The 14,095-nt window shown below is 44.5% G+C and overlaps 1 protein-coding gene across 3 annotated transcripts in view; it reads right to left on the bottom strand.

The window, feature by feature from the left end:
* CPPED1 (calcineurin like phosphoesterase domain containing 1) overlaps nucleotides 1–14,095 on the bottom strand; it is a 138,784-nt gene that overhangs the window by 110,287 nt on the left and 14,402 nt on the right. For 2 of the 3 annotated variants that reach the window (XM_010358682.2, XM_030924950.1), the window contains exon 2: nucleotides 5,562–5,780. In XM_010358682.2, coding sequence (XP_010356984.1) covers nucleotides 5,562–5,780 — 219 coding nt within the window. Of the gene's footprint in view, nucleotides 1–5,561; nucleotides 5,781–12,417; nucleotides 12,509–14,095 lie in introns of those variants that run through there. The other variant, XM_030924949.1, reaches the window with a different exon arrangement.

Raw genomic sequence — 14,095 nt, forward strand, 5'->3', positions numbered from 1 at the left:
CAACCTATAAGTGCTTCTTAACCTCACTGTCCATACAACTCATCTGGGAATCTTGTTAAAATTCTGATTCGGATCCACTAGGTCTGAGTAGGGCAGAGATTCCACATCTCTAACAGCTCCATCTGCTGCTCTGGGCACCACCCTCTGTCTGACCAGCCAGGCTGCAAAACGAAGCGCATGAGGTTTGGAAACAGATGAACAAGAGTTCCCGGTTTACAAGCTGAGTGGCCTTGGGAAAAGCAATTCACTGCTCTGAGCCAGTTTCCCCATCAATTAAAATGGAAATAGCAATGACACCTCCTTTGCAAGACTGTAATGAGTAGATGAGAGATAGTAACACAGTTCCTGGCAGATAACAGACCCTGAATTCCAGTCCCTGCCATCTGCAGTAGGCTGAACAATGTCCCTCCAAAGATGTTCGACATCCTAACTCCTGGAACTTACAAGTATGCTACCTTATATGGCAAAAGGGGAATCTGCAGATGGAATTATGTTAAGGATCTTGAGATGGAAACATTATCCTCAGTTATCTGGATGGACCTAATATAATCACCAGGGTCTTTATAAGAGGAAAGCAGGAGAATCAGAGTAACAGAATATGAGAGGGTGGAGCAGAGGTCAGAGAGGAGAAAAGGTGCAATGCTGCTGCTGGCTTTGAAGACGGAAGAAGAGCACAAGCCAAGAAACGCAGTTGGCCTCTAGAAGCTGAAACCCCTACAAGGAATATACTGCTGAGGTTCTTGTTGGATTCTGACCTCTGGGATGGTAAGATAACTGTTTGATTCCACTAAGTTGGTGGTAATTTGTGATAGCAGGAACAGGAAACTAACATACCATCCTTTGGAATAATACTGATAAGGTTTCGCTGTGGCCCCGCTCAAATCTAATCTTGAATTGTAGCTCCCACAATTCCCACACGTTGTGCAAGGGACTTGGTGGGAGGTAACTGAATCAGGGGTGGGTCTTTCTCGTGCTGTTCTCATGATTGTGAATAAGTCTCACGAGATCTGATGGTTTTGTAAAGGGGAGTTTCCCTGTACAAGTTCTCTTCTCTCTTGTCTGCTGCCATATAAGATGTGCCTTTCAGCCAGGTGTGGTGGCCCACACCTGTAATCACAGCACTTTGGGAGGCCGAGGCAGGTGGATCACGAGGTCAGGAGATCCAGACCATCCTGGCCAACATGGTGAAATCCCATCCCTACTAAAAATACAAAAATAGCCAGGTGTGGTGGTGTGCACCTGTAGTCCCAGCTACTTGGGAAGCTGAGGCAGGAGAATCGCTTGAACCCAGGAGGCAGAGGTTGCAGTGAGCCAAGATCGCACCACTGCACTCCAGCCTGGGCAACAGAGAGTGACTCGATCTCAAAACAAAAAAAAAAAAAAAAAGATGTGCCTTTTGCCTTCTGCCATGATTGTGAGGCCTCCCCAGCCTCCCCAGCCACGTGGAACTGTGAGGCAATTAAATCTTTTTGTTTATAAATTACTCAGTCTCAAATAGGTCTTTATCAGCAGCATGAAAACAGACTAATACAGGCTTGCCTCCCTTTACGGAACAGAGGAGTTCCCAGGGCTAAACCATCAACTGAAACTAAGTCACAGAATAGTTGCCCAAGTGCAGGTCAATACATGAAGAACTCTTCAAGGAGACTTTATATCAAGGGCAGAATTCATCCTGTAGTAACTCTTTTTGTGTGGTTATGCCAATTTTTAATAAACAGGGATGGACGTGTGTGTTAGTAACAAACTGTTCTAAAGGCTCATAGGAATCTCTTGCACCCTAAAGGTTTCATCACGTTCTGATTTGTCAGCTTCACACGTAATTGCTGAAATCTAACAAGGCTCCTGGGGACAAAACCAGTGGGTGGTTGCCTCAGCATCAGTAGGACAAGAGTAACCCTAAATTAAGAGTGAGGGATGAAAATCGATGGGTCTCAATATCTGTACAAATCTTCACTTGCTACTTATAATGTGGCTTACCCCATAGAGGAGCTTTATAATAGAAAAAAATACCAAGATAACCCAAAAGATGCCTGCAAAACAAAAATGTGCTTCAAAACTAAATGGACTTTGTGTGAAACAAAGAAGCTTGTATCTCTTATGGATTTTCCTATGGGCTTGGCACCAAGAACTCCTCTTCCTGTCATATTTTTATGCTTCTCTCCCAAGACTCTAGTTCCATAGAAAGACCAGGTTTCTTGTCTCCAGTATTACATCCATAGCATCTAGCGATGTAACTGGCACTTAGTTTGCACACAAGACATTTTTGTGGACGATAAATACTGTAATGGATATTTATAAGAAAAAGCATATTCTAACTTTCACACAAAAAATGAAAGTTCTTTGTCTCTATTTTCTTTTTTTTTTGAGATGAAGTCTTGCTCTGTCGCTTAGGCTGGAATGCAGTTGTGCAATCTTGGCTCACTGGATTCTCTGCCTCCTGGGTTCAAGTGATTCTCCTCCCTCAATCTCCCAAGTAGCTGAGATTACAGGCCCATGCCACCATGCTGAGCTAATTTTTGTATTTTTAGTAGGGACAGGGTTTCACTATGTTGACCAGGCTGGTCTCGAATTCCTGACCTCAAGTGATCTGCCCACCATGGCCTCCCAAAGTGCTGGGATTACAGGTGTGAGCCACCACACCTGGCCTTTCTCCATTGTCAACTTAAATCCACTTGGCCCAAGATATTTTCTTTTCTTTTTTTTTTGAGATGGAGTCTCGCTCTGCTGCCCAGGCTGGAGTGCAGTGGTGCAATCTTGCTCATTGCAACCTCCACCTCCTGGGTTCAAGCGATTCTCCTGCCTCTGCCTCCAGAGTAGCTGGGATCACAAGTGTGCACCACCATGTCCAGCTAATTTTTGTATTTTAGTAGAGACGGGGGTTTCACCATGTTGGCCAGGCTGGTCTCGAACTCCTCACCTCAGGTGATCTGCCCACCTTGGTCTCCCAAAGTGCTGGGATTGCAGGTGTCAACCATTGTGCCTGGCCAGGGTCAAGATATTATTTATGGTAGAACTAAAAGTATGCTTTCTGATTTTGTTTGCTATTAATATATGCATTTGATAATGAAGAATGTGCTAAGTAGTCAAAGCAAATAATTACTTTCTAGTGTCTAACCCTGCCTATGAGCTAAATGAGAGGGAAGGCAGTTATTGCATATTAAAAAATGGTAACTAGTTTTAAAATGCTCTGTTTAATCTCAAACCACAATATTCAAAACAGTTACAGTCCTTTCACTGGTTCAATTAAAACAGCAGAAACCAGTCCAAGTCTTCAGAACAAATTATAAATTCTGCCTGAGTTGCACTGCATGTAAAATTCACGTTCAAAAGTTTGCCAAGTCACATTTACGAAGTCTTGACTAACTGGCAGGGCTGACCATAAAAACCGTATCTTTTAATTTATAATGTTTAATGTATATTCAGTACATCTTATTTAAAAAGCAACGTAATTGCATGAAAAGCTTTTATTTTAAATCTGATTTTGAAATATGACTGAACACATTAACAGAATTCAAAACAAGTTGGTAAACATCTACGAGAACATGTTATATAATTCCAGTGAGCCTTATAACACTCTGTTTTTAAAGAGAAGAAACCACTGAACAGAAAAATTTGAAATCTTCTTTTCTTCTTCTTTTTTATTGGAGACAGGGGTCTCTCTGTTGTCTGGAGGCTGGAGTGCAGTGGTAGGTTCATGGCTCACTGCAGCCTCAAACTCCTGGACTCAAGTGTTCTTCCCACTTTAGCCTCCTCAGTAGCTGGGACCACAGGCATGCACCACCACGCCTGCCTAATTTTTTTTAGACTGAATTTCGCGCTCTATCGCCCAGGCTGGAGTGCAGTGGCACGATCTTGGCTCACTGCAACCTCTGCCTCTCGAGTTCGAGCGATTCTCGTGCCTTAGCCTCCCGAGTAGCTAGGGTTATAGGCGCCTGCCACCACGCCTGGCTAATTTTTATATTTTTTAGTAGAGACAGGGTTTCACCATGTTGGCTAGACTGATCTTGAAGTACTGACCTCAAGTGATCCACCTGTCTCGGCCTCCCCAAGTGCATAAGCCACCGCGCCCAGCCATTCTCACATTTTCATTATGGGTTTTGTTCTGGGTAAGCGGGCTGCTAGAAAAAAAGAGCCATGATGGGGAGGAATTGATACACCCAGACCTACTACAGGGTACCTCGGCTTCCAAAGGAGTTAGACATCATCACAGGACTCAGAGCCTTGGTTTACAAGGTACAGCTAGCCCCAGACAGACACCCACAGCCACTGCTGTGTTTTCTGCAATGGTCTAAGGTCGTCTGCCTCCCTGAGGGACGGGGCACTCTGTTTGCTTGTACCTGCTTGCTGGGCTTTATCCTTGCCTAGGAGAAAAGGACATCAGAGTAGGCAAAATAAATAGGAAGAAAGGTCCAGAAGGTGTCTGTCATTATTTCATTTCCAACGTCTCACTTTTTTGCGGGGGGAACTGTCCTGTTCTTTAGGGTACATGGTTGCAGTTCCCCCACACTGGTGGAAGGGGGCCATGTGAGTCAGAGGGGTATGAGCCTAGGACTTAGTTTTTTGTTTTTTTGAGATGGAGTCTTACTCCTTCACCCAGGCTGAAGTGCAATGGCAAAATCTTGGCTCACTGTAACCTCTGCCTCCTGGGTTCAAGCAATTCTCGTGCCTCAGCCTCCTGAGTAACTGGGACTACAGACATGCACCACCACGCCTGGCTAATTTTTGTATTTTCAGTAGAGGTGGGATTTCACCATGATGGCCAGGCTGGTCTCGAACTCCTGAGCTCAAGTGATCCGCCCGCCTCAGCCTCCCAAAGTGCTGGGATTACAGGCATGAGCCACTGCACCCAGCCAGCCTGGGACTTTGGATCACCCAGAATAAGGTACTTTCTTTCTGTTGTGGTTTCTGTCAAAAGGATATAAATGTAGAGCTCCCAGGAGCCACTATCTAGAGAGAGTCCGAATGTAAATAAGGTCAACCCAGAAGAAGGCCAATCAGAGTGATGGAGAGACGAAGTCCTGATAACCAAACTGACCCCCTAGATCCAGCTGTACCTGCAACTCAGGTCTGCTTCTGGACTTTACAGTTCCATTAGGCAACACATACCTTTAAAAAAAAAAAACAGGGATTCCTGTTTTAAGTTGGATTTCTGTCACTTGCAGCTAAAAAAGCACCAACAAATAAGGGAGAAATAAAAGTGTAAGAAGAAAGGAAATGAGGAGAGAAGACTGTATTTATGGATATAGTGTCTGGAAGTAGTTCAAGTTTGTCCCTGGAAATGCAGAAAGGTGATGTGTGGGAATCTGTTCCATGTTTCATATTAAGCTCAAATCATCAGAACTGTAGCTGTGCCTAATTACTGTGATTAATCTCGCCAAACTCTCAATATAAAATGAGTGCGCACTTTCTGATATTCAATGATATTGCAACAATCATGAAGCGAAAGAATGGTCCATGACTGAGCAAAGATGCCTTTGAAGCGACATCTTTTTTTTTCCTGCCCAAATGCAGTCATGACTGGCTGAAGGAGGAAAGGTCACAAGTGGCGACCCGAGTCTTACCTGGCATGGCGTGGATGAGGTCGCCGCACAGAACGAAGAATTTGGGCTTGGGGTTCAGCCTGTTGATGGCCTGGACGGCTTGCTCAGTTAGACGGATCTCCTGTTCCCATTCGTCACCACCATTGTCACAGTCCCCAGTGGACCAGGCCTTCATCAGCCCAAACTGTGGGTCTGCACCCAGGATGAAGTAGAATGGGCCTTTCCATTCGTTTTCCTTTTCTTAAAAAAAAAAAAAGAGAGAGAGAGAAAGAAGGAGAAATGTTGTAAAATCTGCCATAAAAGCAACCAGGTTACCATGCAAAGTGGATACACTATTTTTCTTAAATTAAGTAGGTCATTTTAATAAGCTGCTGTTCAAACATACCATTTTCCTGTCATAGTCTAGAGGATTTTGATTTATACTAATTACGCCTGGGACCTGGTGACACCCAAAGGCCAGGACTGTCCACGTGGGCTTCTGCAGCCACACCACCGCGCTGTCTGTTGACAAGCTAGACAGCCAAAAGGAAGCACGGGGCCACAAGAGCGCCCAATTGCACAGGATATTTGTGCTCAATAATCATCTTTAAATTAGAATAAAACACCCCAAACTGAATGCTGCCAGAAGTATTATATTTAAATTACTAGGGGAAGTGCTTACACATCTTTTCTGCAAGGCTTCATGGCACCATTTCCACCGTGTCGGGGGATGTGACAGAATTTTAATTATAAAACTTGGCGCTCAGAAGCTCTGGCTATCTGGTGGGAGATGTGGTGCCAGAAATGAGATCTTGAAATGAGTAAGTCAATGTGGGAGAAAAAAAAGAAAAAAGAAAAAAGAAAAATCGATGCTAACATTTCAAAGGCAGTAGGATGTGGGCATCTGTGAGGTGTGAGGCTGGGGGTGGGGGCTCTTTATGTTCTTGGAAAGGGATCTAGGCCACCTGAAATCATTCTGCTTGCTCTTCCGATCGGCTCTCCTGGGCCAAAGCTTTATGGGTGTTGGGTTTCTACTCTTATCTGCCAGCACTGCCGCTGGTGCCTGCTTGGGCAGAGCTGGAATGGCCATTAATGGGCACAGAAGTGCTGTGGGTTTCACTTTTTAAAAAATTATTTGGCCACAGAATCCTTTCTATAATCAAAATCGTACATGGCAGACCAATGTTGAAAAAATATGCCAGGCAAAGCCGCTTGCTCTTACAGAAGAGCATCTGGAACTTCTGGTGCCAGAGCCAGATTTGGTGCTGGACACAGCACAGTCTGAGGACCCCCAATCTACAGGTCCCTCATTTACCCTCTGAGGAAACTGAGGCCAGGAGAGCTGACAGAACTTGCTGAATGGCCGGCCCACTAGCGCTTAGTGGTGGGACAGAGCTGCCCCGTCATTTTCAGGCTGTTTTTATTTTTTTTTTCATTTTTTTTTTCATAATTTAATGGATGGCCAGGTATGGTGGTTCATGCCTGTAATCCCAACACTTTAGGAGGCCAACATGGGCGGGTGACCTGAGGTCAAGGGTCCGAGACCAGCCTGGGGAACATGGTAAAACCCCATCTCTACCAAAAATACAAAAATTAGCCAGGCGTGGTGGTGGGCATGTGTAATCCCAGCCACCTGGGACGCTGAGGCAAGAGAATCACTTGAACCCAGAAGGCGGAGGTTGCAGTGAGCAGAGATCGCGTCACTGCACTCCAGCCTGGGTGACAGAATGAGACTCTATCTCAATAATAATAATTATTATTATTATTATTTAATGGACGATGCATGTTAACTGAATAAATGGCATTTCCTTTGGAAGTCATGATGATGCTGCAATTTCTAAAAAACTACTTGGAATCAGTTCACGTCCATGTGTTTGATTCATTTGTCTATTGGGTAAGTATCATACCGGGAGCCTTTGCCTTGCCAGGCCTTGTGAGAGGTGCTGGCAGTATGAGGGTGACCAAGACAGATGAGTCCCTGCTGTCCTCACACTCAGTGCTCATGGGGGGAGATGAGCAAGTAAACAAGCAGGGAATAGAATCAGAGAGTATTAATGACTATGCAGACTAAGAGTGAGGCAATGGCTAGTTTAGACACACAGGGCCGGGCTCGGTGACTCACACCTAGGATCCCAGCAGTTTGGGAGGCCGAGGTGGGCAGATCACTTGAGGTAATGAATTCGAGACCAGCCTGGCCAACATGGCAAAACCCCATTTCTACTAAAAATATAAAAAATTAGCCAGACGTGGTAGTGCATCCCTGTAGTCTCAGCTACTTTGAAGGTTGAGGTGAGAGGAATGCTTTAACCCAGGAGGCAGAGATTGCAGTGAGCCGAGATCATGCCACTGCACTCCAGCCTGGGTGACAGAGAGAGATTCTGTCTCAAAACTAAATAAAACTAACTAAATAAATAAATAAGACAGGAAAGACCTCTCTGAAGTGGTGACATTTAAGCTGAGATCTAAATGGCAAGTAAGGGCCAGTGATAACCTTTTTAAATTCCATGGCCACTTTTCCACCCATTACACTGAGCTTACTATCGCCTTCGAGTGGATTCTGGTTTCAAGCCTCCTTTCCCTTCTTAATTCCTTTTTCAGAGTTAAAGAAAAAAAAAAGTGAACAAACAAAAATACCTCTGCACTTTACAGAACAAATTGTACATGCACATAAACCCACCAGTCCTCAACTTACAGCACAGTGTTCAATCACAAGGGGCCAGAACTCAATCTAAACAAAGACTGCATGAAACCCTGGTGTGTGTACCTCATGGAGAAAGACAGCAATATGGCACATCCAACAGGGACTGAGGGAGTCAAGTGTCATTCACTGAGCACTGATTGTGATTGAGCACTGATTCACTGTGCCAACTGATTGTGTTGGCAGAAAGACTCTAAGACGCCCCCAAATCCCTGCCTCCTGATATTTACATCCCTGTGCAACACCCTCTGAGTGTGGACTGCAGCCTGCTTCTAATAAACGGAATACAATGATGGGAGTCCCTTCTGAGAGTGGGCTAAAAGAAGACCATGACTTTCATCTCTTTCTCTTTCTGAGAGCCCTTGCTCTGGAGATTAAAAACTGCCATGCTGTGAATATCCCTAGAGAGAGGCCAGTGTGCTGAGGAACAGAGGGAAACCTCTGGCCAACAGCCCATGAGAAACCAATCCTGCCAACAACCATGTGAGTCAGTTTGGAAGAGGACACTCCTCTGTTGAGCTTTCAGATGAGACCACAGCCCCAACAGATACCTTGATTGAAGCCTTATGAGACTCTTTGGCAGATGAACTCAACTAAGCTGTACCCAGATTCCTCACAAAATCCTGTGACATGATACATATTTCAGTCGTGAAGTTTCAGGGTAATTTGTTACATAGTAATAGATTCCTACAAACGAGGCATTAGGGATAAGCGGTCAGGAAGTAGACAACGAGATTTCCTGAAGATCTGGATCATTGTGTCATGAAAAAAAAAACTGAGATTCTGCTTTGTGTCTTAACATATTAAATCATTTATTTTACTTTCATAATAACCTTTTTACACCAATGAATGCTTCTAGCTGTGTTTCTACTTCTGAGGCTGTTTACAGAGCCATTTAAGCTGGATGAATTAATCAGAACCAGGTAAGGGAGGTGACCACAGGCACCCCATGGTAGCAGTGTAAATCAACCTTCTACAACAGAGTTTATAAACAGCTCCCTACAGCAAATGTTTTAACAAATCGTTTCCTATGACAAACAGAATTTCAAAAAGTCAATAGTCCTTAGAGCTATTATAATAAATCTTTCATTATTACTTGTTTACTTACTAAAAACTTAGAATCTCAATTTTATGAAGACAAGGTACAAAATAAATAGATTTGGCCTAAAATAAATGACAGCTCACATATCAGTATTCAATCTACCTTACCTATCTAATGAGGTAATCTGTTTACTCAGGAATCTTCATTTCCCAAAGGAACTGGGTACTCTTAAGGTTCCTGCTACAGAAGCTGGTGATCTTTGGTCTCATGGTAATTTTTTTTTTTTTTTTTTTATCAAGGCGGAATTAAAGATATTTGGAGCTTACAACGCTTAACTCTAGAAGGAAGAATCTCTTTTAAATGTATACCTCCCCATCCCTTAAAAGGGCACCTTTTTACATTATGAAAGTGAATTGTGTCTTTTTAAATTTATTTTTAGAGATAGGGTCTGGCTTTGTCACTCAAGCTAGAGTACAGTGGCACAATCATGGCTCCCTGCAGCCTTGATCTCCCATGCTCAAGTGATCCTCCTGCCTCAGCCTCCCAAAATGCTGGGATTACAGGCATGAGCCACCACACCCAGACAAAAGTGAATTTTTTTTTTTTTTTTTTAAGACAAAGTTTCCCTCTGTCACCCAGGCTGGAGTGCAATGCTGCAATCTCTGCCTCCCAGGCTCAAGCGATTCTCGTGCCTCAGCCTCCTGAGTAGCTGCGATTACAGGCATACACCACCACACCCGACTAATTTTTGTAGTTTTAGTAGAGACGGGGTTTTGCCACGTTGGCCAGGCTAGTCTCAAGCTCCTGGCCTCAAATGATCTGCCCACCTTGGCCTTGGCCTCCCAAAGTGCAGGGATTATAGGGATGAGCCACCACACTCAGATGAAAGTGACTTCTTAACAATACTTGCATTAAAATTATTTCACCAAAGCCTAGAATTACCCCCGCAGGGTACGGTCCCCAGGCACAGTCCAGCTTTTCTGGAAACCCTCTGGAAGCACTCTTTTAGCAGCTTGAGCCATGGAAGTAGGGATAAACTGAGGTCCACTCCTAAAGCATGACAGGATTTGTAAAGTCAGTGTCTATAAAGTATGACAGTATTTGTCATTACTGGGGGGGGGGGGGGAAGACACTCAGGGGTCCAGTTTTTTCCCCCTACCTTTCCTAGCAAAAAAGCTTAAACATGAGACTGCCCAGTCAAAAGGTACAAGCCTGACAATACTAATTAAGGAGCAGAACTGCCTGGCAACGAGGCTGATGAAGAGGGACAAGGTGAGGGTTACCTGACAGCAGAAACCAGCAGGTTGTTCATGGCACAGAAATGGCAGGGCTGGGCCACAGCCTTACTCATCCAGCTGTGACATTGGCGTTGCCTGGGAGCACGTTCAAAATGCAGAATCTCTGGCCCCAGATCCACTGGGTCGGGATGTGCATTTTACACTGAACCCCCGGGTGATCTATGTGCACATCCAAATGTGGTAAGCACCAGTCTACAACTAACCAAGGAACTCGAGTGGCCTGTAACTTACATGCGTTGGATGAGAAATAGAAGCACAATGACTATCGTTTCCTTAAACTAAAGTAACACTTCAGAGGGGTTTTGTTCAGGTTGTTAGTGGTGGTATATTTTTTATTTTGTTTTGGTTTGGTTTTGCATACTTCCCTGGTCATTGTTAGGTCTCCGCCTATGTACAGGTCATGGATTTGGCCCTAAATATTTCTCTGTATTATTCATTACTATCTAGTCATCACCGTTTATATAGCCTTGCAAAACTAAGCGTCAAGATTCTTTGAAAAGTAAGAAGTTGGGCAGGGCGTGGTGGCTCACACCTGTAATCCCAGCACTTTGGGAGGCCGAGGTGGGTGGATCAGGAGGTCAAGAGATAAGACCATCCTGGCCAACATGGTGAAATCCCGTCTCTACTAAAAATACAAAAATTAGCTGGGCATGGTGGTGTGTGCCTGTAGTCCCAGCTACTCGGGAGGCTGAGGCAGGAGAATCGCTTGAACCGGGGGGCGGAGGTTGCAGTGAGCCAAGATCGTGCCACTACATTCCAGTCTGGGTGACAAAGAGAGACTCCATCTCAAAAATAAGAAGTTAATCAGGGAATTCATTACTAATTAGTAAGTTCTAATTTATTTTTACATGACTTCATGGAAAAAGCACCCATTAGCAAGTATGAGTATATAGCACACATGCATGTGTACACACACGTGCACACACACACACACATACACACATACGCACACATACACACACGTTTTCCAGTGCACATCGAAGAAGTCTGTATTTTTCTTTCAAAACTGACTTAAAAAAATAACCCAGTCAGGGGTCCTAACTGATGACTATGATTAAGACCAAGGTCAAATTCTGAGACAAACTTAAATATGTATGGAAGGAATAAAAGAAAAAAGTGTTAAGATCTCATTTCTGACCCAGATGGTATCAAACAAGACCATAAACTTTAGAAGCAACTTACACAAAGCTCTGGATAATGCCTATAAGGTATTTAGTGTTAACACATGGTAAAAACATACATTTATTTAATTAAAACATCTATATGTTATGAATAAGAATGTACAGAATGAATTTTTTCTTTCTTTCTTTTTTTTCTGAGATGGAGTCTCACTCTGTCATTCAGACTGCAGTGTAGTGGCGTGGTCTCAGCTCACTGCAACCTCCACCTCCCAGTCCAAGCGATTCTCTCACCTCAGCCTCCTGAGTAGCTGGGACTATAGGCACCTGCCACCACGCCTGGCTAATTTTTGTATTTTTAGTAGAGATGGGGTTTCACTATGTTGGCCAGGCTGGTTTTGAACTCCTGACCTCATGATCCACCCGTCTCAGACTCCCAAAGTGCTGGGATTACAGGCGTGAGCCACCGCACCCAACCAGTGAATTTAACTTTTTCAACGTTAATTTTTTAACAGATTCATAGAGAAGGTAATTTAGCTGTCTACTGCTGTGTAACAAACTACCACAAATGTATCAGCTTCAAACAACCCACATTTATTATTTCATAGCCTCTGTGGGAGTCTGGCATGGTTTAGCTAGTCCTCTGCAAGGTCTCTCACAAGCTGCAACAGAAGTGCTGGTCAATGTTGAGGTCTCATCTGAAGACTCACATGGGGAAGGATCTATTTCCAAGCTTACTTACATAGTGGTTAGCAGGATTCAGCTCCTTGTAGGTGGTAGGACTGATGGCTTCAGTTCCTCACTGGCTGCTGACTGGAGGCTGCCCTCAGTTCCTTGCCATATGGGCCTCTCCAATACGGCAGCTTGCAACATGGAGACCTGCCTCATCAAACCACACAAGGCAGAGGGTCTGCTAGCAAATGGAAGTTACAATCTTATATACCATCACGATGGAAGTAACATCCATCACTTTTGCTGTGCTGTGCTCATGACAATCAAGTCACTAGGGCAGCCCACCTTAAGTGCAGGGGATCACACAGAGCATGAACACCTGGAGGTGAGATCACTGGGCTCAGCTGAGAGTCAGCCATGGATGGTAATATAAACCTAAGAGCTAGCCTCACATACTTATCTCAGTTAATGTCACATTTGCACCTGACCTTCCAGCACTGCACTCAATAAGGCCATTTATTGTAGCTCATCCTGGTGAGATCAGAAGGCTTAACTCACAGAAGCCCGCCTTTTCCCACCTAAGTACTAGAAACTGTTAGTGCTGGAGGGACTCTCAGAGTTACTTTAACCAGCCTTTCATTAAACCAAGGGAGAGATGCTGAGGTCTGGGTAGTGAGGGGGAAGGGAGATGGGGCTTAGGCATGCTTCAAGTTCAAGTTCACACAATAAAGACCCAGCAACTTCTACCCAAGTTATTCAGAACCTCAGTGCTGCTGGGCTGGGTGGCCTGGAGTGGAGACAGCCACAAAGAAGACAGAACATGCTCTGGGCTGCCCCCAAGTTATCTACCTCAATACTGACATTTTCTCTCCAAAAAGCTTCCTTCAAATGGAACGTCTTGATAAATGGGCTAACTGTACACAAAGACAACAATGGCAAGACCCAGAGCTTTGTCCTGGTCGGCCATGATGTTCAGGGTCCCTGCCAACAGTGCAGGGTTGATTTGAGGCACAGGCTGGGGCCGAGACATCTGTCTTCTGTGAGTGCTCAGTGGTGATCTCTTCCAGAGATTACAAACTTGACATCTGTGGATGAGGTCTGGCTAGCAGATGTGTGCTGTGGGGCCCAAACAGCATTTGTAAATTTCTGAATTTGTTGCCAGCCTTTTTAATTCATGAGTTTCATATATATATATACCTGGCTTTCTGGATTCTCCTGGAAAATTTGGCCACATCAGACCCAAATGAAGTGTGCTAGTGACTCTCTGGGTCTGTACAGTGGTTGTGCCTTTACATGGGGTTTCTGCTCTCAAATTTGCCACAGTCCCCACCTGGCCCAATTTACCACCTGGCTGCTGTGGCATCTGCAATGACAAGCCCTTATCTATGGTAATCTTTCCATTCTGCTTGAGGTGAGGAAGAGGAGACCCAGCAAAGGAAAATACATGGACTGAGATCTACAAAGGCTGAGGGGCAAACCAGGCCCACCTTTGCATATTCTGCCACAGACATCACTCGCCCACATTTCAGGACAGGTGAAATTACTATAGAGAAGACATATATAAGCCAGGAATGCCTACGTCTAGCCAAACAAGCCAGGAAAAAAAAATAATGATAAGCTAATGAGTTACCATAATTTTTTTTTTAATGGGCTCTCACTCTGTCACCCAGGTTGGAGTGCAGTGGCATGACCTTGATTCACTGCAATTTTCACTTCCCGGGCTCAAGCGATCCTCCCATGTCAGCCTC

The sequence above is a fragment of the Rhinopithecus roxellana genome, chromosome 20 (assembly GCF_007565055.1).
Source record: "Rhinopithecus roxellana isolate Shanxi Qingling chromosome 20, ASM756505v1, whole genome shotgun sequence".
Taxonomy (NCBI): domain Eukaryota; kingdom Metazoa; phylum Chordata; class Mammalia; order Primates; family Cercopithecidae; genus Rhinopithecus; species Rhinopithecus roxellana.